We start from the raw sequence: 27,716 nt of genomic DNA on the forward strand, positions 1-27,716 counted from the left end.
TTGAATATTAATTACGTTGTGACGAGCCTGACTGTCGCGACGAGCCTGACTGTCGTGACGGTGGAACGGGAGGTTGCGCACAAACACGGACACAAACACTTTCACACAAACGTTCACAAACACATTCACAAACACACACAGGATCGCGGTCAATAAAGCTGGATTGTTCTGTTAGGATTATACCAAGCTTTGTTGCTTGCCTACTGTTTAGCCTACTGCGGGAACTTCTTATAGACTTTTCCGCCATGATTGATCAAGGTAAACATGCGAACAGCTGATCACAGTGATCGAACTCAAATTAATATTAATTAGTTAATAATTAATATATACGTATATATACCATATTTTTCGGACTATAAGTCGCAGTTTTTTTCATAGTTTGGCCGGGGGTGCGACTTATACTCAGGAGCGACTTATGTGTGAAATTATTAACGCATTACTGTAAAATATCAAATAATATTATTTAACTCATTCACGTAAGAGACTAGACGTATAAGATTTCATCAGATTTAGCGATTAGGAGTGACAGATTGTTTGGTAAACGTATAGCATGTTCTATATGTTATAGTTATTTGAATGACTTACCATAATATGTTACGTTAACATACCAGGCACGTTCTCAGTTGGTTATTTATGCGTCATATAACGTACACTTATTCAGCCTGTTGTTCACTATTCTTTATTTATTTTAAATTGCCTTTCAAATGTTTATTCTTGGTGTTGGGTTTTATCAAATACATTTCCCCAAAAAATGCGACTTATATATGTTTTTTTCCTTCTTTATTATGCATTTTCGGCCGGTGCGACTTATACGACTCATACTCCGAAAAATACGGTACATATATATATATATATATATATATATATATATATATATATATATATATATATATATATATATATATATATATATATATATATATATATATATATATATATATATATATATATATATATATATATGTATATATATATATGTATATATATATATATATATATATATATATATATATATATATATATATATATATATATATATATATATATATATATATATATATATATATACTTAATAATTCCCATTCAAACTGTAACTACCTGCTGGTGTTAATGTGTATGTTAGTGTGTTATGGTATACATTTTTTTCCATGGTCTGTGAACACACCGTGTCAGCGGGTAATGAGGAAGTGTTGTTGTGTGTCTAGGAGTGAAGCATGGATACGTGTGTGTGCACGGAGGAAATAGTTGTTGGAATTGGGCCCGTTGTGAGCAAAGAACTGGCAATAAACGCTAAATAGAGCGTATGGCTTTGTGTGTCTTCTTTTGGATGCTACAATACATGATATTACCTTATTTTGTTTTCACATTAAAAAAAAAAAACTCTAGTTTTTAAGATGTGGCGTCCAATATGTTGCTGTGGCGCATCGCCACAATCAAATAGGGGAAACCTACCGGTACTCTCGATTAGCAATCAGCGACAGGTGAGTTCAGTGATTGCCAATCAAGAGCAAGTGAGGGAAACAGTGCTCAGAGGCAGACATAAAGTCACTGCATGACAACACATAAAACAGGAATTAGAAACTGCAGTTAAGAGTGCTGGACAGGAACTAAACACCAAAAACAGAAAGACACAAAACGCATGACTAAACTGTCAGGAGCAATCCTGACACTTGTCTTGCAATAAACGTACTTGATGTCAGAATTGATCATGGTGGGATCTGAAAAGTCTTTCAATCAAAAACAAATGTGATGTAACCATCAACATTTGTTAAAATATTTAATAGGACTTATTTTAAAGTCATATGTTTGCTAGAAATTATTTTATAATAAACAGCATTCTATATAAAGTTTAAACCATGAATTGCTATTTAGCTTTTCTATCATGGATGCATTAATTATAACACGATTCACATACATTTCTGAATTGTTACACAGTTTCAAACTGTTTTTTGTTACAGTATTGAGTGATTTTTTTAAATATATTAAATTCACTAAAATAGTAATCAAAACAACACTTTCACAATGAAACTAGATACATTATTTATTTTTCATACATCAACAACTGAACTTAATTGTATGTATTCAAAATAAACAAAGCAGATGACGCAAAAGCTGTATTCTAAAATGCTGCAACGATTAATGCATTGAATCATATTATTATATTATGTGTCAGTAAATATCCTCTTTGGCCATTCATTTTCCTATTAGTTACCACAATTCTATTTTCTCGCGTACCCTGAAATGAAAGTCGATGATACACATCATCCACAAAGTGTCATGGTGGAGCACAACAAACACACATGATATAAGGAGGTGTCACCTTAGAGATCTGATGGCCTTGACTAGCACTCACATCCAAACACCATTTGAAACATTATTCTACCTTACACTACACATGGCCTTTAAAACCCTGTTAAACATTGGCACAACCTGGATAAACCGTTGAATGATTTTGAAATAGGGTGAACCTTTAACTATTTCCATGTACAAACATGGTGCTGATGTGTTGAGTTTGTGAAGGGTGTACAAATACTTTATATGCATTAACCAGGGCTCAAATTTAACCACAGCAACTGCAGCATGTGCCACGACCGCCCTCGTCTTTCGCCGTAATGCCCAAAATATTTACCAAAATTTGCGGCAAGGACATGCCGTCACCGCCCTTGACTTTTTACTTGTTAATGGACAAGGGAAGTAACGGTAAACGATAGAATGATCATTTGCGATAAAATTCCCCACGGTTAGTAATACCATTTTATTTTTTTAATTCCGGAAAACCGTCATTGATTAATGCATTTTCGGCAACACGAAGTCAGGCGCATGCGCACTAGCAGTGTTTGGCTTGATAATCATGGCGGACCAAAGACATCGACTTTGCTGCGGAGATTTCCCCTCGGAGTAAACGGAGCCAACCACTTGGTTTTAAAAAGCACTGCTGTGTTTAGATGGAGACAGGTGTGGACAATATGGGAGACAGACGCACTTGTCCCCACACTAAAAGTATACAGCGAAGGAGAAAACTATTTGATGTTTTGCAGCAGGCGATGTGTCGTGAACGTTGTCACAACTTGTTTATAAAGTCTTTACTTTGTTTACTGGGATGTTCACTTCTCCTTTATTTAACTGCAAACTGTATCAGTGTTCAAATAACATCAATACTAGCTAAAATGTTTTGTCATCTCATCGAATTGAACGCAGGCTGTGAAGATTGTTTATTCGATGTGAGAGGTATCCCTCCGGGGTTTTTTTGTCGGCCAAACTGTTGCACTGAAACACTAGGCAGGCTTTTGAGAAGAACAAAGCTTGTTTAGTAGACTTCCTCTTCATTAGCCAAACTGCTTTGTGTTTTATTTTGATATCAAAAAGTAAACACCATCCATCCATCCATTTTCTACCGCTTGTCCCGTTCGGGGTCGCGGGATGCTGGAGCCTATCTCAGCTGCATTCGGGCGGAAGGCGGGGTACACCCTGGACAAGTCGCCACCGCATCGCAGGGCCAACATAGATAGACAGACAACATTCACACTCACATTCACACACTAGGGCCAATTTAGTGTTGCCAATCAACCTATCCCCAGGCAGGTTGTTTTTTTTACATTAATTGTGTTGTTTTCATGTCACTAAGGTGTTACTTCAAAAACCATTCATGTGACACAGCATTTTGTTAATGTGTTATTGTGTATAGTTAATTCCTATACAACAAAATTCTGCTCAAACTCTTAATGGATCTGTCCCGATACAGCATCTACATGTACATATAAATGTACATAACTTAAAATAAATAAATAAATAAAAACTCTCTCTATCAAAATGTAAAAATAGAGGTAAAGGCATCATGTAATGACAAAAAACTGACATGTTGATGTTATTAAATAATTAAAAAAAAAAAAATGTTTGTCTATAAATACATGTATATGGATAACTTGTATCTATAGTCTTTTTTATTAGACATTACAATTGACATGATGGCATTATGTTCACACTTCTTCACCTAACAATCCCTAATCATGATTTCAATATTGATAACAATAATATTAATTATTACTTTGGCCATAATTGGCAGCCCTATATCTCCTGCCTCGAAAGAAAATAATGTTTGCCTTGGTGCCCTTCTAACTTGCCTAGGTGCCCCAAAATATGAGCCCTCCTTTAAGGCAACACTTGCCTTGACCTTAAAAAGTAAAAATTTGAGGCCTGATATAATATTTACAAAAATGATAAAATAAATAGTGTCTCTACTTTGCGGAAATTCATCTACAGTAGCACCGAGGGGTCTGTAATGTAAACCTGTGATAATCAAGTGAAAACAATCTGCATGCAGTCATAGATTTACTCTGTAAAGTCCAGAACAAAAGCTAAGCCTCACCCATGCGTGCTGACACTGTGTGACCTCGGCCAATGGAAGATCAGCAGAGGATAGCACAGGATGTTCATGACGGTCTATTGTAGGGGCAAACGTTATGCAAACTTCCTTTAAGCTTTCACAAACAAACTTCAAAGACTTATTGTCTAAAAAACTCGTAACAAGAAGACGAAAGAAATAAACTAAAGTGGCAAACTTGATTATTCAATCTCCTGATGATTTTAACTCAAATAAATAAATTTCTTAGCTTTATTGTTTTGGTTTTATAATTTGTTTTGTTGATATTATGTCTCTCTGTAAATGTAAATCAACAAAACATAACAATTCTGAGCTTTATGCCATTTCAAGGGGGAAAACTTCCAAATTAAGAGAAGAACCAAATCTCGAAAGCCCTGTGGCAAGAATAACATGTGTAAAAATCCCATTTAGAAACAGGAATGTGAGCACCCTTTGATAAAAAAGAAGAACATTTCTATCAAGACAAAGTGCTGCCATGCAGGCCCCAGAAGAAAATGTTGAAAATCAAGACTACATTTCCTGCAATTGGGTGCATTTCTACACTATATTTTACCTTTAGAGTTATTCTCATTTACCAATCTCTTTTGGCTGTTTTATTGACACTTACATGTCCCATGTAATGTACCACATATTTTTTTAGAGTTTTTTTAGTAGATAATTTAATAACATTATTATCATTGAAAATGTAATTTAGAATTATATACCAAGCATGCAAACAACTCAGAACATGTTTCCCATTTGGCAACTCTATTCTATAGCCATGCACCCTCGGGTAATATACTTCCGGTGTTGTGACCTCTGTTTACAATCTGTCACGTAAAAAAATATTCCTTTTCGCTGGCTACTAATAAATACTAAAGAACAGTAATTCTCAAATTGTGGAACAATGGGCTCCATAGTGGTACTCGGGCTCCATCTAGTGTTACGCCAAAGAATCACTTGATTGAAGTACAGTGTTTTATTTCCCCATATTCAAACACAGTAGTACTATTCAAAATGTGTGTAAAAGTGGCCAAAAATATTAAATATACTTGTTAAATAAAACCTCAGTCTTGTACTTGGAGAGCCAAGTTCTTTTGAGGTGGTACTTGGTGAAAAAAGTTGGAGAATCACTGCTCTCAAACGACAACAGTGTTTGGATTGTTACCGGCGTTCAAGAAATTTGTTTGGATCGCATTTTTATTGATATTTCATTTTAAAAACGTGGAAAGGATATTTTGACGCGAAAATTAATGTTTAAAAACGTGAATATTTCACATGCCTGTAGAACAAAGGAATGCATTGAATTGTTGAGACATTTTTGACATAACTAAAGAATTTTGAGTATCAGAATGTTGTCTGTCTTTCTGTGTTGGCCAGGGTGTACCTCGCCTTCTGCCCGAATGCAACTGAGATAGGCTCCAGCACCCCCCGCGACCCCAAAAGGGACAAGCTGTAGAAAATGGATGCATGGAATTTCGTCACCTTGGCCATGTGTAAAAATGTTTTGCTTCATAAGGCAAACACTAACAAAAATGCATGACAGCAGACTGGCAATCTCTTGACTCTTGACCAGTTCCTGTGGCAAATTTCAGACAACATGCACTGTACATACAGCATGCCTTCTTGACCAGGGGGACCTAGTGGGCACTGCAGAATCTCAATCGATTAATGCAAAGTGTGTTCATGGTGGTGTGTTATAGGTTTTGCTGCATAAAAAAAACACGAGACGGCAGAATGGAAAACCAGTTCTTGTAATTGCTGTACCAAGACATTTAAAACAAAGTCTGTCTCTTTCACATGGTCTTTTTACCAAAACTTGCTTTCAACTACTACAGCAGCACTACTACATCTGGCCTCATCTGCATCTCATGATATGTTGTTGCCGAAGTATGTGTTCATCTAAGAGTGCTTTTGGAATATCAGCATAAACAACGGCAGCGGTGGCAGCGTCATACCGAATATGCTAGCATTAGCTGCCAACAACAAGCCGTCCTGGGCAAAACAAAAGAAAGTGAGGGACGTCCTAACATTATAGTATCACCAGATTCTCTGTGGATCATGAAGATACAAACAGCAAGAACATCCATTGCAGCTTTTGTTGGCAAATATTTACAGCGGCACTCCCCGTCTTGAGCTTGTGTAGCCATACTATATAGCAGGGGTCACCAACCTTTTTGAAACCAAGAGCTACTTCTTGGGTACTGATTAATGCGAAGGGCTACCAGTTTGATACACACTTAAATAAATTGCCAGAAATAGCCAAATTGCTCAATTTACCTTTAACTCTATGTTATTATTAATAATTAATGATATTTACACTTAATTGAACAGTTTAAAAGAGGAGAAAACACGAAAAAAATGACAATTACATTTTGAAACATAGTTTATCTTCAATTTAACTCTTTAAAATTAAAAATTCAACCGAAAAAAAGAAGAGAAAAACTTAAAAAAATAATTTATGGAACATCATTAGTAATTTTTCCTGATTAAGATTAATTTTAGAATTTTGATGACATGTTTTAAATAGGTTAAAATCCAGTCTACACTTTGTTAGAATATATAACAAATTGGACCAAGCTGTATTTCTAACAAAGACAAATCATTATTTCTTCTAGATTTTCCAGAACAAAAATTTTAAAATAAATTCAAAATACTTTGAAATAAGATTTAAATTTGATTCTACAGATTTTCTAGATTTGCCAGAATCATTTTTTTGAATTTTAATCATAATAAGTTTGAAGAAATATTTCACAAATACTCTTCGTCGAAAAAACAGAAGCTAAAATGAAGAATTAAATTAAAATGTATTTATTATTCTTTACAATTAAAAAAAAAAAATTACTTGAACATTGATTTAAATTGTCAGGAAAGAAGAGGAAGGAATTTAAAAGGTAAAAAGGTATATGTGTTTAAAAATCCTAAAATCATTTTTAAGGTTGTATTTTTTCTCTAAAATTGTCCTTCTGAAAGTTATAAGAAGCAAAGTAAAAAAAATAACGAATTTATTTAAACAAGTGAAGACCAAGTCTTTAAAATATTTTCTTGGATTTTCAAATTCTTTTTGAGTTTTGTCTCTCTTAGAATTAAAAATGTCGGGCAAAGCGAGACCAGCTTGCTAGTAAATAAATAACATTTAAAAAATAGAGACAGCTCACTGGTAAGTGCTGCTATTTGAGCTATTTTTAGAACAGGCCGGCGGGCTACTCATCTGGTCCTTACGGGCTACCTGGTGCCCGCGGGCACCGCGTTGGTGACCCCTGCTATATAGTATGTATGATCATGCAACGTAAATATCTTACTGAAACTGTTATTATTATTGATTACATATTAATGATTTTTTCTTTTTTTTTAATGTTTGTTATCTGTATCGTTTTAATCTAAATTTTCATGATGGATTAGGTGTCATTGAAGAATGTTCTAGCTCAGGGGTGTCAAACGGACGGTACACGGGCCGGATCAGGCCCACAAACAGGTGTTATCCGGCCCGCGGGATGAGTTTGCTAAGTATAAAAACGAGCTGAAATGTTTTAATGAAAGAAACAGCTGTTCTAAATGTGTCCACCAGATGTCGCAATTCTTTGTATCTTTGTAGATGATGCTACATATGTACAAAATAAACCACATGATGTTAAGTACATCAGTCGAGGAAAATGATCAAACTACATGAATAACATACTGTAATTTGATTTTGATATTTTTTATCTTGATAGATCGAAAATGAACACCAATGACTGATGAACATTATCACATAATTTATTTAGAAAGTATACATAACGACAAATAAAGGTGGAATATTATCAACCGCAACATGTAAGTGTAAAAACAATCCCAACAACATTATGATTTGTACTTGTGCTATTTGTGCTTGTTCTATTTTTAAAAAAAGAAAACAATCTGATGTTGTCTTTATTTTTAAGTTATCGTGCAGTGATTTTACCAGTCCGGCCCACATGGGAGTAGATTTTTCTCCATGTGGCCCCCGATCTAAAATGAGTTTGACACCCCTGTTCTAGTTAAATGCAGTTTTGTTGTTCAGTGACGTCACTATTAAAATCATCTACTGTAAACATTCACGAATCCCTGAAATAACAGTGATAGTAATAATAATAATAATAATAATAATTATAATACAAATAATAATAATAATAATATGTATAACTTATCTGGCAAATGTTATCTGAGATTCAGAAATTTGAAGGCACCCGCTCATACTACAGTACCGGTAATTGGAACCCCTGATCCCATTCAGTGACTGAGTGAATATGAGTGAGTGCGTGTCAGTGGGGGTTAGGCGCCAGCTCACGGTGACCGTGAACAGGAAGAGGAGTACAGAAAATTGATGGGTGGATCGATGGATTATAAAGAACTGCTATATCTGTCAAAGATCAGATCAGGTTGCAATTTGTTGAGCTTAAGAAGGACATTGTTACATTATGCTATACTGGATGACCTTTTTAAACGGTTAAGATCAAATTTATGTCACTGAATTGTATGTGATCATGTGCGGCGACTTGTCCAGGGTGTACCCCACCTTCCGCCCGAATGCAGCTGAGATAGGCTCCAGCACCCCCCGCGACCCCAAAAGGGACAAGCGGTAGCAAACGGATGGATGGATGTTAAAGCCTTGGCAAGGTATGTGTTCCAGGTATGTTCTTTAGGTATAACAAGGTGTTAAATAATGTTATATTTTCAATGTATTCCATGTCAAAAACATTTCTGTTAACTACACTAACATTTTCAATTCATGATCTTCCTTGACTCTTTGTCTCTTTTTGTGAGTGGAACAAATGTGACACCTGCAAACCTTTACATTTTACAAATGACACTGCTATCCCTTAGCATAAATAATGAATGTCTCTAGCAGCACGGCAGTTGGTTTGGACATGATCCGAGTCTATTGTCTGAGCAGTAGGCCTGGGCCGATATTCGATAAGTCAATTAACAAACGATAAATGAAAAAAATTAAGCCGGTAAGTTTTCCAGCGTCGATAAATCGTCATGTGCATACTTCAAGAGCATTTACGCTTTACATCGGTTTCAGCAGCTGCACGTGTTTGTGCTACAGCGGATTAAAAAGAAGGAGGTGAATCAGCTTGTCCTTCCTCAAGTGTCTTTGAATCTTTGTGAGGCAAAGACACATATATCGAAGTTTGTGTTTGTGTGTTTTTAATGTGCATGTTTGGTGAGCGGGACAGTCTGCAAGAGCGGTCACTCTTATGCATCTGTTTCTACGGTTGCGCGCATCTGTACTACAAATAAACGGTAGTAATAATAACCGCCTTAAAATCCCAACGATTAGTATTATCAGAATAAATTAAAATGATCAAAGAACCCTCATTCATAACTGCACTTTGATACGGACTGACTGGCGCGAGATTGCTAGCTTAAATGCTAACATGTAAACAACAGACATTAACGTCTTTCCCCATTACGCAACGAATTTCCCCAATCTGAATTTGTACAAACACAATACTGTTTAATAGAGGTGGGGGAAATAACCGATTTTTAGATGCATCGCAATTCGGACTTGGATGATTAAAAAATAGTAAACACCAATAATCGATAATCGATTTATTTACTGTAATAATGTAATAAAGACAGTTTGAATATTTGGCTGACTGCAACGATCCACCTCACAGAGAGATTGGAGCAGCTCCTTTATCATAGGGCACTTATATTCCAGTTTTGCACATATTTCCATTAACAGACGTTAACGTCTTTCCCCATTAATGTCTTACAAAAGCACTGTTTTTATAAGTTGCAAGTGAAAAACGCTTATGTAGTAAAATTAATATAAATGTAAAACTGCATCAATATACATAGATAAAGATGCATCAATAATCGATTTCTAATCGAATCGTAGCTCCTGAATCGTAATCGAATCGTGAGGTGCCCAAAGATACCCACCTCTACTGTTTAAACAACTGAGCTCCTGTATTCTCAATAAACAAAGGCTGTACTGTTTTTTGCACAAAGTGATAGACAAACTCGACAGTGTCAAATTGAAACAGACGGACACACAAGCACTCCGTTCAACAGTAAGTCAACTCACGTGACGTCACATAAACCGGAAGTGAAACAACTGACCCTTACAGTTTCAAATAAAAGATAAACATATTCAAACACGCCCTTGCGATGAGGTGGCGCCTTGTGCAGGCTGTAACCCGCCTTGCGCACAAATGCAGCTAAGATAGGCTGCAGCACCCCCACGAACCCCGAGAGAGACAAGCGGTAGAAAATCGATGGATGGATATTCAAACACACAAATAAAAATAATAAGGCTCTTACGAAGCCAGAACAATATTTGATGTTTCCTCTGCTAAAAATCTGTATTGTGTTTCTATTTATTTTAATTATGAAAAAAAAATACAACTGTGTTAAAAGATTTTAGTGTTCATAAGTACTTTTTGAGCACATTCACAATACCACGATAATAATGATAACCGTGATCATTTTGGTCAGTTTTGGTTGTGTATATTTGAGGATGCCCCACCCGCCGCGGAACAGAGACAGAACCTATTTTATTGATTTTGGTGGCGATTGTTTTTTTTTGTTTTTTTATCAAAGTGCAACATTTTGCTTATGGACAGTATATTTTATTTGTATTATTTGTTTGTTTTATTTAACTTGGTATTTAAAAGTTTACATATCAATTACAATGTTAAAATATAAAAGAAATGCAAAGGAATTGCATTTGAAATGGTATACTTCCATTATTAATATGTATTATAATTACATAAGTGGTTAATTTGGGCTCCAAAAAATAATGTTAATAATATTGTTTATCAGCAATAACTTGTAGGTCGATATATTGTCGAGCAAAATTTGTTATCGGCCCAGGCCTACTGATCAGTGCAATAATATCATAACCAACTGTCCCTGTTTGCTCTCTTTGTCTTAATTTTAAAGTATGCTTCCTGTTCAGATGGTAAAACATATTATATGTCTGTAGGGGTAGAGATGATTCTTTGGCAGGTAGGTCAAAAACGATGTTGTTTTTCCCCACTTATGCTATAACTGACACAGTTAAATACTCTTGTGAGACATTCTGAGAAGCCTCAAGTAACAAAAGTTAAGTTTAAATATATTAATTAATAACATAACATATATGTTTCTAATGTATGCATTTATTTGGGTGGGCCCAATGGATTTTGGACCGCTACAGAAATATTTTTTTGTAGATTTGTCGTTTTCGCCTCTGCATCACAAACACATTATAATGGGACTGTTTGTGTACCTCAGAGTCTTGTTCACGAGTGAGGGAAGAGTGGATCGTGAGATCGACAGGCGGATCGGTGCGGCGTCTTCAGTAATGCGGACGCTGTATCGATCCGTTGTGGTGAAGAAGGAGCTGACCCGGAAGGCAAAGCTCTCAATTTATCGGTCGATCTACGTTCCCATCCTCACCTATGGTCATGAGCTTTGGGTTATGACCGAAAGGACAAGATCACGGGTACAAGCGGCCGAAATGAGTTTCCTCCGCCGGGTGGCGGGGCTCTCCCTTAGAGATAGGGTGAGAAGCTCTGCCATCCGGGGGGAGCTCAAAGTAAAGCCGCTGCTCCTCCACATCGAGAGGAGCCAGATGAGGTGGTTCGGGCATCTGGTCAGGATGCCACCCGAACGCCTCCCTAGGGAGGTGTTTAGGGCAAGTCCGACCGGTAGGAGGCCACGGGGAAGACCCAGGACACGTTGGGAAGACTATGTCTCCCGGCTGGCCTGGGAACGCCTCGGGATCCCCCGGGAGGAGATGGACGAAGTGGCTGGGGAGAGGGAAGTCTGGGCTTCCCTGCTTAAGCTGCTGCCCCCGCGACCCGACCTCGGATAAGCGGAAGAAGATGGATGGATGGATGGATGTCTGTGTAGCTTGTTGTTCCAACTCAGTACAGTGGATGGCATCGTACCTCTGGTTCCTAACAGACCTCAAACGCAGATTACTTAAAGCGGGTATTTTTTTTAACGTAAGCCCAGCGTTAAACGAGGGAAAACTTTATATGTATATATATTTATATCCATCCATCCATCCATCCAATCATCCATGGATGGAGGGATATATTTTAACTGTTTCTTATTACAAATGCACTGTTTTTAAAAGTTGCAAGTAATGAATGCTTTTTTTAGTGAAAATAAAATAAATTTAAAACTGCATTAATTTACATGAGTTAAAATGCATCAATAACAGATTTTTAATCGAATCGTAGTTCCTGAATTGTAATCGTAATCGAATCGGTAGGTGCCCAAAGATTCCCACCTCTAATTGTAAACAATAGGCAAAATTCCACAAAAACAGTTCCGCTTTAATACAGTGATAATATCATACCGTGAGATGTTGATACCGTTACAGGCCTAATACACACACACATTTAAAGTTAAAGTTAAAGTACCAATGATTGTCACACACACACTAGGTGTGATGAAATGTGTCCTCTGCATTTGACCCATCCCCTTGTTCACCCCCTGGGAGGTGAGGGGAGCAGTGAGCAGCAGCGGTGGCTGCGCCCGGGAATCATTTTTGGTGAATTAACCCCCAATTCCAACCCTTGATGCCGAGTGCCAAGCAGGGAGGTAATATATGTATGTATGTATATATATATATATATATATATATATATATATATATATATATATATATATATATATATATATACTACCATTCAAAAGTTTGGGGTCACCCAAACAATTTTGTGGAATAGCCTTCATTTCTAAGAACGAGAATAGACTGTCGAGTTTCAGATGAAAGTTCTCTTTTTCTGGCCATTTTGAGCATTTAATTGACCCCACAAATGTGATGCTCCAGAAACTCAATCTGCTCAAAGGAAGGTCAGTTTTGTAGCTTCTGTAATGAGCTAAACTGTTTTCAGATGTGTGAACATGATTGCACAAGGGTTTTCTAATCATCAATTAGCCTTCTGAGCCAATGAGCAAACACATTGTACCATTAGAACACTGGAGTGATAGTTGCTGGAAATGGGCCTCTATACACCTATGTAGATATTGCACCAAAAACCAGACATTTGCAGCTAGAATAGTCATTTACCACATTAGCAATGTATAGAGTGTATTTCTTTAAAGTTAAGACTAGTTTAAAGTTATCTTCATTGAAAAGTACAGTGCTTTTCCTTCACAAATAAGGACATTTCAATGTGACCCCAAACTTTTGAACGGTAGTGTATATACATACATATATATGTGTATATACATACATACATACATACATACATACATACATATATATATATATATATATATATATATATATATATATATATATATATATATATATATATATATATATATATATGTCTTAATTAGATTATCCAAAAAATAGTGCTCGATACCGTGGTAGAGCGTAATATGTATGTGTGGGAAAAAATCACAAGACTATTTCATCTCTACAGGCCTGTTTCATGAGGGATTTCCTCAATCCTCAGGAGATTTCACACAAAGTCCAACGCTATTTTTAACTTTTATTACCAATCTTATGATAACAAACAACTGCACAATTGCAAAAGGTTTTACCACCTGTGCAAACACTTTAATCTCGTGAGTCCTCGCTTCCCCGGACACAAAACAATACTTCCTCATTCTCTGCCAATCAACTTTCAGGCTTGGACGGTGAGTTTTCAAACATGTGGAAAACTGACATCAAATTCAAACCACACGAACCTAAAACATTAACATTAGCTGGTCGTTACAGTATGAATTTTATATATAGCCTATTGTTTGTGCACTATTGACTGATGTACCGAAAACTTGACCACCGATAAAAGACTTTGATCCTCGAAAACTTTGCTACCAAAACCGAATGTAAACAAAACGCACGCCATTGTCTGAAGCGTTGTCAGCATGTCTGCAAAGTGATTTGTATATATATTGCAGTTATACCAGCGGACAGAAAGTGCAACAACAGCAACATTGCAAAGCAAGTGTGACTGCATGCTGGCTGCAGCTGGCCTCTGTAGTCAGGGACATCGAGGGACAAAAGTAGAGTCTTTAAACATGAGTACATTCTATAATAACGCCAAAACCATGTTGCACTCATTCGGCTCTAACGTTTCAGTCTTTTGTTCGTGCTCGCTTCTATAAGCAGCAGTTCATCCTCCGTATGTTGTGAATCCTCATTTGTCAAAAAATAGTCATCTTCATTGTCTATTACAAAGTCTGCCATGATTAGAAAACACTCGCGTTTGATACCGGGAGTAGGAACACATTTGTTGCAAGAAGTCAGAAGTGTTCTGTTATGGAAACGTAAATAAATGCACCAAAGAATTAATTCCGGCTGTGCATAAAATGACCAAAATCCATCCATATTGTTATGATCGTGTGTGTTATTACATTATATATAGATTTGCAGTGTGTATATAAAACGTTGAAGGAGGGTTTTGAGGTTGTTTTAGAGGGATTTCAAGGCTACAACTATTAGCTGCATCTTGCAAGCATTTTTTATCATCTTTAAAAGTCCTAAAAAAAAAAAAAGTGTGTTCATTTCTCTCATAATGATTGGGAACGATAGGCAAAATTCCAAAAGAAAGTGCAGTTCCCCTTTAAAGTGATCTTACCTGCGATGCGGATTACAGCCCTTTCAGCTGGATCTAGGACTTCACCCGAGGCTGACTTGGAGAGTTTGGCCCGTTGGTGTTTGGGCAGATTCCAGGGGAGTGTGTCACCAGTACCAGGGACACTGCTCACCTCTCCAATGCTGTCCTTCGATGGGATTCGATGCCTCCGGCTGTCCCTCCAGGTGGCCATCTTTCATCCACAGGAACGATCAAAGAAGCAAGTTGACACTGCTGCATAAAAAAAACCAGACAGGAACCACAGACACGTCAAAGTCCAAAAGAGCACAGTCATGTTATTTCTAAATGGTCAGTAAAAATGCTACAATATCACTATCCCAAAATGTGATCTTATTTAAATTCCAGATGCAAGAGTTATTTCAGCAACAATGTTGAAATAATTGAAATGGAGAAACAACATAATTAGTCTATTACTCAGTAAAGGCAAAAGTGTCTAACACAGTTGTTTGTATTTTTAAAAGATGACATCTGTTAAATTTTGTACAGTTACCTAGTCTTGACTGCTTTGTTAAACATTTGCTAGGTAGTAGCAGGTGTTAATAAAATAAATAATTAACACCAATGCAAAACATCACAGCTGCCCACGGCTGATGGTCATACTCAATCTATTGTCCATTCTATCCTGTTTTTAATATTACAGCTGACAGTGCCACTGGGTGTGTTGACCGCCTCTTACAAATGTGGAAACTGTTGTTGTTTCGATGTTTCACTGTTATTGTCACAGCTGGCTTCAGATCATTGTTAGGATTGTGTACATTTAAAACTGTGTGAAATCCATGTAAGATATCTACATCAGAATCAGAATCCATCCATCCATCCATTTTCTACCACTTATTCCCTTCGGGGTCGCTGGAGCCTATCTCAGCTACAATCGGGCGGAAGGCGGGGTACACCCTGGACAAGTCGCCACCTCATCACAGGGCCAACACAGATAGACAGACAACATTCACACTCACTTTCACACACTAGGGCCAATTTAATGTTGCCAATCGACCTATCCCCAGGTGCATGCAGAATCAAGAGTCAAAAATACTTTAATATCCCCGGGGAGAAATTAATATATATTCACATATAAATGTGGCAGAAACTGAATTTTAGAGCGAGCTGGAAAATGTGCCAGGTCAAAGTCGTTATTGTTTTACAGTAGCAGGTACTTTAAGCATTGATTTTAAACAAATCCACAATGATATCAATAAGTTATCAACCTTATATGTATTATGTTAAAATAGGGTTGCCCGATATAAACAATATACAAAAAAATATGAACATTTGGCTGATGATAGAGCTTTTAATACTATCATCATATTGTGGTAATGCATGTTGGTGACACATTCCAGTTGTATCCCGCAAATTTGACAATAACAAAGCGAAAAAACTCTGTCCTCAACTGTAGCATTTTCGCTAGCGGCTAATATCCCTTCACAGTGTGAAGCAACTTTTAAGTCATTAATCCTATTGTGGCAAATCAACAAATCATCACCGGAGGACAAGCAGTAGCTAAGCATGCTACACTACACACCGTAGGAGGACACAATAAAACATGCTAACCGCTAAGTTAGACCTCTCGAAAGTAAACAGAGGTGGGCGGATCGATACAAAGATCGACAGTAACAATATAAATATAGTGTCGGTATCTTGTTGATACTACAGTGATTAGATCAATATTAACGATATAAATATATTTTAAATCACATAAATGTAATTGTTTACAGTCTATCCAGTAAATAAGTCCTTGCACACAGGATGACTTTAAAGGCGAGAATCAAAGGATTGAAATTAGAGCCAATAATAGGAAATATGCAGTGTTTTTGTCTGGTTATAATTGCGATCAAATTATAATCATTCAATGAGCTTGATCATTTGAAGTATAAGTATCAGTATTGGTGTGGCCAATAGTTTCCCTGTAACTACCCAGATTTGTAGTACAAACGAAACTAATGTAAGCTATCCAAACAAGGAATAAAGAATACTGTGTATGACATTTTAACAGAAGTGTAGGTGGAACCATGTTACAACAGAAAGTAACCAATTATTTAGAAAAAATTAGCAAGTAAATTACTTTGAAAAGATAATACAACCAGAAATGACGCAATATTTTATTGCATACATCCATTAGGAGCCTTTGTGACCTACTTTTAAATGGTTCTATTATCATTTACATACCAAATAATATATCGTGGTATACATCATTATCACAGGAGGCTGCAATACATATAGCAGTATAGATTTTAGACCATATCGCCCATCCCTTTGTTACAATGTATTTTATAATCAAATTTTAATCGTGATCAACGATTTAAGCAGCTATGATTAAATGAAGGTGATCGTCTGTGATATTAACATTTAAAAAAACGGCTGCGCTGTATTTCTAACCAAGCAGGTTTACAACCAACAACCAACCACCAGGGGGCGACCGATAGACAGTGGAGTAAGAGTGAGTGACAACAATAATATATGGGAAAGTCTCCAAGTAGCTCCCGAAAATATTAGAAAAAATAAATTCAGAATTACATCGGTGCCCTTTGCTCCCGCAGAGTTACCCACTGGGTATCAACAGGCACGCATTTTAACTCCGGAACACGACTGCACGCCTCGCCGTTCTCTAGGCACTTACGCTGGAAATGCTCCTGCGCGGATGAACCAACAACAAACACAACAACGAGTTGCACAGCAAAGCAAACTGTCGAGTTGCGGAGACACATTTAGCATTAACATCACGTCCCTTCTTTTCGATTGCCATCGTTTGCCCACGCTGTTAAGCTGGTTGCTAACAGGCCCACCACCGACGCAAAGGTCAGATGAACAGCTCTAAAAACGGGGGTGCCCAAAATACAGAGGACTGTAGTAACATCAACCGTGCACTGATGGACCCCGTATCCATCTCAAAGACACGCCAAAATAACGGATGTATTAACGTTTTAGTTGGCCAAAGACATACAGTATGTTCTATATATCCTAAACGCAGTACAATGAATGTTTCTTTTGTATCTGCCTTGCGTGCATAATCTTCTTTTTGTACTTGTTTGCACTTTATTAACGCACTCTGCAGTGGCATATTTATTTTAGTTAGCCGTTTTGTCTTTTGTACGTTTTATTTGATTATTAATGAATTAGTAAAATAGTTTCATTTTGAAACGAAAGCCAAGCTTACATACTGTTTGTTTAAAACAGAAAGTACAATAAAGTATGTTTGAATTAAAAGTAAATAATCGTGATTAATAATCGTGATTTCAATATTTATGAAAATAATGATGATTAATATTTTAGTCATAATAGTGCAGCCCTACAGCCATTAACTTGACTCTCTCTCGCCAGATCCTTGTAGTTCGCTGAACTCCACACAAGGATCTAGGACTTCTCAATAGGAGATGTATTTCAGAAGGCGGGGCCTTGTAAAAAAATAATTGTATGTGATTGGATAAACCACTTGTCCGTTATCTTGAAAGATGCGCTACTTCAACCACTCACATCGAAATCAACCCGTGACGCTGATGAGAGAGACGGTGGGAAATCCAAAACAGATCAGCCGACATATTGGATAATGACAGAGCAAAAAGTTAGAGAATTTTACTGAAACAATGCAGCAATGTCAGTAGATAATCAATGTTGTTTGTGCTAAGAAAATATGTCAGCACACGACTCCTCGCTGCGTGCCGCCATTGTTGTTTGAATCAAACAGTCACTTCGGCGCTACGTCACATCTATGAAATCCCGCCTGGCGATCCTGATTGGTTCATTATTTTTTGCTATCTTGAAGGAGTTTGCATTGCTTTCGAGCCCAGATCCTTGTGTAGAGCTCAGCAAACTACAAGGATCTGGCGAGAGTCAGGTTAACAGCCATAGCACTAGCAAAAATTATTTAATAGGGGTGATTGCAAAAACATCCCTTATTGCTCTGCTAATATTTACAGTATAGTAAAGGATAATACAGCTCAATGCTACAACCAATAAAATATGCAAAAAAATGATTACGACGGTGCGTATACAGTTGTGGTCAAAAGTTCACATACACTTGTAAAGAACATAATGTCATGGCTGTCTTGAGTTTCCAATAATTTCTACAAATCTTAATTTTTGGTGATAAACTAGTATGTGCTCCAATCACTCTGTCACAAAAAACATTCATGAAGTTTTGTTCTTTTATGAATTTGTTACGGGTGTACTGAAAATGTGACCAAATCTGCTGGGTCAAAAGTATACATACAGCAATGTTAATATTTGGTTACATGTCCCTTGGCAAGTTTCACTGCAATAAGGCGCTTTTGGTAGCCATCCACAAGCTTCTGGCAAGCTTCTGGTTGAATGTTTGACCACTCCTCTTGACAAAATTAGTGCAGTTCAGCTAAATGTGTTGGTTTTCTGACATGGACTTGTTTCTTCAGCATTGTCCACATGTTCTCAATGGGGTTTAAGTCAGGACTTTGGGAAGGCCATTCTAAAACCTTAATTCTAGCCTGATTTAGCCATTCCTTTACCATTTTTGACATGTGTTTGGGGTCATTGTCCTGTTGGAACACCCAACTGCGCCCAAGACCCAAACTCTGGGCTGATGATTTTAGGTTGTCCTGAAGAATTTGGAGGTGATCTTCCTTTTGCATTGTCCCATTTACTCTCTGTAAAGCAGCAGTTCCATTGGCAGCAAAACAGGCCCAGAACATAATACTACCACGGCCATGTTTGACGGTAGGAATGGTGTTCCTGGGATTAAAGGCCTTAAGGTGTCATTTTGGGAGCAAGGGCTTCCTTCTTGCATGGTAGCCTCTCAGTCCATGGCGATGCAAAACTTGCTTGACTGTGGACACTGACACCTGTGTTTCAGCAGCTTCCAATTCATTGCAGACCTGCTTTTTGGTGGTTCTCGGTTGACTCATGATCATCCTGACCAATTTTCTCTCAGCAGCATGTGATAGCTTGTGTTTTCTTCCTGATCGTGGCAGTGACAAAACGGTGCCATGCACTTTATACTTACGAACTATTGTCTGCACAGTTGCTCTTGGGACCTTAAGCTCCTTTGAAATTGCTCCAAGTGACTTTCCTGACTTGTTCAAGTCAATGGTTTGTTTTTTCAGATCTGTGCTGAGTTCCTTTGACTTTCCCATTGTCGTGTTTGTAACCGAGTCTAATGACTGCATCACATGAGCCCTATTTAAATGGGCTCAGAGAAGTCACACACATGAAGTTAAGAGGCCATGCCATGAAGCTGATTTGATTTGATTGTAACTTTTCTACATCACCAAAATGTATAATGTATGTTGCTGTATGTATACTTTTGACCCAGCAGATTTGGTCACATTTTCAGGAGACCCATAATAAATTCATAAAAGAACCAAACTTCATGAATGTTTTTTGTGACCAACAAGTATGTGTTCCAATCACTCTATCCCAAAGAAATAAGAGTTGTAGAAATTATTGGAAACTCAAGACAGCCATGACATTATGTCCTTCACAAGTGTATGTAAACTTTTGACCACGACTGTATATTTAAGTGATAATCCAACTCTCTGCATAACACAGAGTGATATTATTGCAAGGCTGCAGCACAAAAAAACATTTAAGATTATCCACCAGTGGTGCTATTGCTGTTACAGCATTTTACTAGAATTGTTTGGGCTTGCTGAGGGAGAAGGGTACACCAATGTATCACATAAGTTAGCACTGCTGCCCCACAGCAAGAAGGACTGGAGATGATTCTCGATTTGATTTTCATCTTAGAACATTCTCTGTTAAGCTTGCATATTTCTGGTATGGGTACTGTATTGTGAATAAATATGGTTTTATTTTTACATTTATACTGTAGCTTCAAAAGTCAATTATTCCTTGTGATGCAGCACGAAGTGAAATGAAAAGCATGACTCTCTTTTACACTGATAACAATGACACACACTGTCAGGACTACTATCTGTAAGTGAATGTCTAAAACATGTTGGCTGTAAGGAGCTTCATTTAATGTTTGTTTATTTTTATGTTTAGGCTGTTTGTTTTGTTTGTATTTTGCCATTATTTCTGTTTCCGTTGCCTCTTTTTCAGATCACCTTTGTGCTGACATAGAGGCAGAGCCAGATTACACACATGTTGTTCTTCAGGCAATTAGTCCTTTGTAAGCCAGGTTGCTGCGCTATCAGGACATGGATTCATGTTCTCCGCACTAGGCCCGCTGTAATAGTTTTCTACCTTTCGCCACTAACCTTTAGACCAGGTTTTGCTGTTGGTACTACTATTTTGTATTCCGGCATTGTGCCACAAGTCTAGTATGACATTTTGGTAACCTTATTTTGTTTATTCTTTGTGAATTCATTGGCTGATACTTTACTTTTGCTTAACTCAGGGGTGTCCAAAGTACAGGCCGCGGGCCAAATGCGGCCCACCAGAATCTTCAAATTGGCCCGCGAGACGTCATGAGTTTAATAAGGAATCTCATATTAATTTTAAAAGTATAACATTTTAAATGCTGCTATTTTGACACAATCTAGTGGACAACATGCGTTTTTCCTGGTCAAAGACTTATTATGTTTGTAATGTGCAGCATCTATTTATATGACTGAATGCAAACAACCTTCCCTAGTCATGATGCAAAAAAAAAATCCAAAAAAAAATCCAACCAACACAAAATGTAAACAGACATGGTCACTGAACTTTGTGGATATTATAAAAAACGTCCACTCACCATAAAAAAAAAAAAAATAGAAATAACACCCATTTAAATCCATTACAAAGCATGATGGGAAAATGCTTAACACTCTCCACACTTATCCATGTTTGGGGCATTTAAGATTTTTGATAATTCTGATTGATTACAAAACTTTAAGAAAGTTGTCACAGAAGTAAACAAGGTAGAAGTCAAACTTTTGCATACTCTTAATATCCAATTATATATATATATATATATATATATATATATATATATATATATATATATATATATATATATATATATATATATATATATATATATATATATATATATATATATATATATGAGATATATATATATATATATATATATATATATATATATATATATATATATGAGATATATATATATATATATATATATATATGAGAGATATATGTATGATATATATATATATATATATATATATATATATATATATATATATATATATATATATATATATATATGAGATATATATATATATATGAGATATATATATATATATGAGATATATATATATATATATATATATATATATATGAGATATATATATATATGAGATATATATATATATATATATATATATATATATATATATATATATATATATATACACAGCCGCGGCCCGGTGGTTGGGGACCACTGATCTAAAACACTTCCTTGTGGTCTACCTAACATGTGATGGTGGTTCTTTGCTCAAATTTTGCATAGATTATGTTTTACAGACCGTTGTTTTCTGGCCGTCTCTTCAGGATGTGCTGTTTTGTAGCCGGCCTTAATTATGTGCCTCCACTTTGACAGTGTCTTTTCGCCGCCATCTTTGTTGGAGTTTTTAGCGCTTTTACATCAAGTCTAGGGCAGCACGGTGGCACAGGAGTTAGTGCATGTGCCTCACAATACGAAGGTCTTGAGTAGTCCTGGGCTCAATCCCAGGCTCTGGATCTTTCTGTGTGGAGTTTGCATGTTCTCCCCGTGACTGCGTGGGTTCCCTCCGGGTACTCTGGCTTCTTCCCACCTCCAAAAACATGTACCTGGGGATAGGTTGATTGGCAACACTAAATTGGCCCTAGTGTGTGAATGTGAGTGTGAATGTTGTCTGTCTATCTGTGTTGGCCCTGTGATGAGGTGGCGACTTGTCCAGGGTGTACCCCGCCTTCCGCCTGAATGCAGCTGAGATAGGCTCCAGCACCCCCTGCGACCCCAAAAGGGACAAGCGGTAGAAAATGGATGTATGGATGGACATCAAGTCTACTGATCGATGTAAGTTCCAACTATCTGTACTTTGTATTAGAAATGGCAACCGTGACATGTACGAGCCAGTCTGCCCCACCACAAGGGCACATGCAGAAATCTCTTCGGGTAAACCTTTACCATGTATGGATAATCCGCAGATGTCAAATGTAGGAAACATGTCACTAAAAGGGCAAATTCCAAATGGATCGTTTAAGGGAGGATGAAAGAAGGCAAGATTGTTTTATAAATATCTCTGCAACGTTTGATTTCAAATTGTAGGGACTTTTGCAGATCACAGATGCACAACAGAAGGTACCAAGTTGGTTTTGCACAATTAAAGATGCTAAAAGCAATCTAAAGTAGGTCAATATATGTGAAGCTACCTGAACAAAAATGCACTTGTTTGCTTTGTATTATGGGTGAAAAGGGGAATTAGTGTAATATCTAATAACATATAATCTCATTTAAAATAAATGTACTTTATTTTTACAATCTATTTTTACAAAATAGATGATATTTGCAGATGATACAACTGCATTTTGTTCAAGAGAGAACACAGAAGATAATACGAATAATAACAGGAGAAATTAACAAATTAAAAAGATGGCTTGACAAAAACAGACTATCTTTGAATCTCAGTAAGACTAAAATAATGCTATTTGGTAACAGTAGAAGAGAAAGTCAAACACAGAGACAGATAGACGGAGTAAATATTGAAAGGGTAAAAGAAAACACATTTTTGGGTGTAATAATAGATGATAAAATGAATTGGAAATCTCATGTAAAAAATATACAACATAAAGGAGCAAGAAACATGTCAATAATGTTTAAAGCAAAACATGTTCTAGACCAAAAATCACTTCATATTCTTTACTGCTCACTAGTGTTACCATATCTGAGTTATTATGTAGAAATATGGGGAAACAACTACAAATGTGCACTTCATTCACTAACAGTGTTACAAAAAGATCAATTAGAATAATACATAATGTTGGATATAGAGAACATACAAAGCCTTTATTTATTAAATCACAATTATTGAAATTAAACGTAAACAGCTAAAATTATGTACAAAGCAAACTATAACCTGCTACCCAAGAATGTACAACAATTCTTCTCAACAAAAGAGGAGAAATATAACCTTAGAGGAAAATATAATTCAAAACATTTGTATGCTCGTACAACACTTAAAAGCTTTAGTATATCAGTATGTAGAATTAAATTATGGAATGGATTAACCAAATAAATCAAATATGATTCAGTTTAAGAGACTGTTCAAACTACAAGTGTTCACAGAGTGCACAGAACAAGAATTATGATGAACATCTTGAACCCTTTTTTTTTTCCTTTTTTTATTGAGACAAATATTATTTATGTATTTAATATCTGTTTGCCTACTATAGTAGAATATTTATTGTTATTTATTTGTTCACTGTCTTGTACAGAGAACAAGGAAATTGGATAAAATTGCTATGGTATGAAAAGGGGTAGGATTAAATAAGCTCTGCTTCTTCCTACTCCTTTTTGGATGTGCTGTAAGGAAACAACTGGAATTGTGTGATGCATTACATTGTATCGTATGCATGTTTGAAATAAACTGAAACTAAACTGAACTGAACTGAATTACGAAGGACTTAAAGTTAGTATTATTTGCAGATGATACAACTGCATTTTATCAAGACAGAATACACAGAAGATAATACAAATAATAACAGAAGAAATTAACAAATTAAAAAGATGGTTTGACAAAAACAGACTATCTTTGAATCTCAGTAAGACTAAAATAATGCCATTTGGTAACAGTAGAAGAGAAAGTCAAACACAAATACAGATAGATGGAGTAAATATTAAAAGGGTAAAATAAAACACATTTTTGGGTGTAATAATGGATGATAAAATGAATTGGAAATCTCATGTAAAAAATATACAACATAAAGTAGCAAGAAGCACGTCAATAATGAATAAAGCAAAACATGTTCCATGACCATAAATCCCTTCATATTCTTTACTGCTCACTCGTGTTACCATATCTGAGTTATTATGTAGAAATATGGGAAAACAACTACAAATGTGCACTTCATTCACTATGGTACGCTATGGTATGAAAAGGGGTAGGAATAAACAAGCTGTGCTTTTTCCTACTCCTTTTCGGACATGCTGTAAGGAAACAACTGGAATTGTGTGATGCATTACATTGTATCGTATGCATGTTCGCTGCGATGAGGTGGCGACTTGTCCAGGGTGTACCCCGCCTTCCGCCCGAATGCAGCTGAGATAGGCTCCAGCAACCCCCGCGACCCCGAAAAGGACAAGCGGTAGAAAATGGATGGATGGATGGTATGCATGTTCGAAATAAACTGAAACTGAACTGAACTGAATCTGTCGAGAGCCAATAAACAATAAGCGGCGGGCTGAAAATGGCCCCTGGGCCACACTTTGGACACAATGTCCTAAAACAAGGACCATAACCCATTCGCATTGTTTTAGTGATACATACATAAAACATAACCAATAGACACAACGTATCATCTCATTAGATTGACTAGTTAAAGCATTGTTGATGTACATCAAATGTAAATGTGATGTCCCCTCAGGGAGACACATAGAGGTTCTTTTTTTTTTTTTTTACTTTGACATTTACCACAATCATACACCTGCAGCATTCTAACACAACAAAAAAATATCATATTGTATGACGTGGCTCAATAAAGCGAGTTACACCCACTGCATCATAGTCCACAGATAACATGCACCGGCTTACCTTGTTACCTTGCGGTGTCGCTTAGTCAGCAACTACTGCCACAGATGCTCCCCTGCATGAATGACAATTGTCTTGGAACGGAACGATCTGCAGGTTATTAAAAGCTTTGCAGAATGTGTGCCAATAACGTTACACTGACCACTCTTTCATATGCTGACATATCAGGACGCTGACTAGAGGACAGTCCGACTTGGTGCTCCCCGCAGCTCTTCCTCATCGCACAATATCATCCTGCCACGGGAATAAACATTCCAGGATTAGTGTTCGGGCATGTCTCGGGTTAAAACTGGCACCGACAAAAAAAACTGTCCTATCCGCCTTCTCGTTTTTCGTCGGTGAGGTGTGTGTAAAGGAAGAAGACTTGCCTGATCAAGCACTGGACTGATCAAGTCCAGTGACTTATAACTCCGCTTGGCTCGGTGCTCGATTGGTTTACCTGGGGTGGTCAGGCTTTCGAGCCACAAGCGGCTCTTTAGCGCCGCCCTAGTGGCTCCCTGGAGCTTTTTCAATAAGGAGTCTCCAACGCGGTGCCCGCGGGCACCAGGTAGCCCGTAAGGACCAGATGAGTAGCCCGCTGGCCTGTTCAAAAATAGCTCAAATAGCAGCACTTACCAGTGAGCTGCCTCTATTTTTTAAATTGTATTTATTTACTAGCAAGCTGGTCTCGCTTTGCCCGACATTTTTAATTCTAAGAGAGACAAAACTCAAATAGAATTTGGAAATCCAATAAAATATTTTAAAGACTTGGTCTTCACTTGTTTAAATAAATTCATTAATTTTTTTACTTTGCTTCTTATAACTTTCAGAAAGACAATTTTAGAGAAAAAAATACAACCTTAAAAATGATTTTAGGATTTTTAAACACATATACCTTTTTACCTTTTAAATTCCTTCCTCTTCCTCCCTGACAATTTAAATCAATGTTCAAGTAAATTTATTTTTTTTATTGTAAAGAATAATAAATACATTTTAATTTAATTCTACATTTTAGCTTCTGTTTTTTCTACAAAGAATATTTGTGAAATATTTCTTCAAACGTATTATGATTAAAATTCAAAAAAATTATTCTGGCAAATCTAGAAAATCTGTAGAATCAAATTTTAATCTTATTTCAAAGTCTTTTGAATTTTTTTAAAAAATTTTGTTCTGGAAAATCTAAAATAAATAATGATTTGTCTTTGTTAGAAATATAGCTTGGTCCAATTTGTTATATATTCTAACAAAGTGCAGATTGGATGTTAACCTATTTAAAACATGTCATCAAAATTCTAAAATTAATCTTAATCAGGAAAAATTACTAATGATGTTCCATAAAAAAAATGTTTTTAATATTTTCAAAAAGATTCGAATTAGCTAGTTTTTCTCTTCTTTTTTTTCGGTTGAATTTTGAATTTTAAAGAGTCGAAATTGAAGATAAACTATGTTTCAAAATTTAATTGTCATTTTTTTCGTGTTTTCTCCTCTTTTAAACCGTTCAATTAAGTGTAAATATCATTAATTATTAATAATAACATAGAGTTAAAGGTAAATTGAGCAAATTGGCTATTTCTGGCAATTTATTTAAGTGTGTATCAAACTGGTAGCCCTTCGCATTAATCAGTACCCAAGAAGTAGCTCTTGGTTTCAAAAAGGTTGGTGACCCCTGATGTATGGAAATGGAAAAAGATGAGGAAAAAATATTTATTTTTGTTTTAATATGGTTTCTGTAGTTGGACAAACATGACACAAACCTTCCTAATTGTTAGAAATCCCACTGTTTACATTAAACATGCTTCACGGGTGAGGGTATTATTTTGTCTTAATTTCTGAAGTCCTTGAACGCACCGTAGTTTGTTTACATATACGACTTTCCTTGATGCTGCCACAGAAAGACGTGTTTTATGCCACTCCTTTGTCTCTATTTGTCCACCGTACGTCTTATGCTGTGCGTGAATGCACAAAGGTGAGCTTTGTTGATGTTATTGACGTGTGTGGAGTGCTAATCAGACATATTTGGTCACTGCATGACTGCAAGCTAAGCAATGCTAACAACAAGGTATTTATGCTAGCTGTATGTACATATTGCATCATTATGCCTCGTATTTTAGGTATATTTGAGCTCATTTTATTTGT

The 27,716-nt window shown here is 36.4% G+C and overlaps 1 protein-coding gene across 1 annotated transcript in view; it reads right to left on the reverse strand.

The window, feature by feature from the left end:
• The window catches only part of LOC133659663 (plectin-like), a 269,882-nt gene extending 243,946 nt beyond the window's left edge, over positions 1–25,936 (reverse strand). The window contains exons 1-2 of the mRNA XM_062062246.1: positions 25,605–25,936; positions 14,920–15,150 (exon numbers count right to left, since the gene is read on the reverse strand). Of these exons, the coding sequence (XP_061918230.1) occupies positions 14,920–15,109 (190 nt within the window). The 5' untranslated portion in view covers positions 15,110–15,150; positions 25,605–25,936. The remainder of the gene's footprint in view (positions 1–14,919; positions 15,151–25,604) is intronic.
• Positions 25,937–27,716: the final 1,780 nt, after the last annotated feature.

Source organism: Entelurus aequoreus, linkage group LG11, assembly GCF_033978785.1.
Source record: "Entelurus aequoreus isolate RoL-2023_Sb linkage group LG11, RoL_Eaeq_v1.1, whole genome shotgun sequence".
Lineage (NCBI taxonomy): Eukaryota > Metazoa > Chordata > Actinopteri > Syngnathiformes > Syngnathidae > Entelurus > Entelurus aequoreus.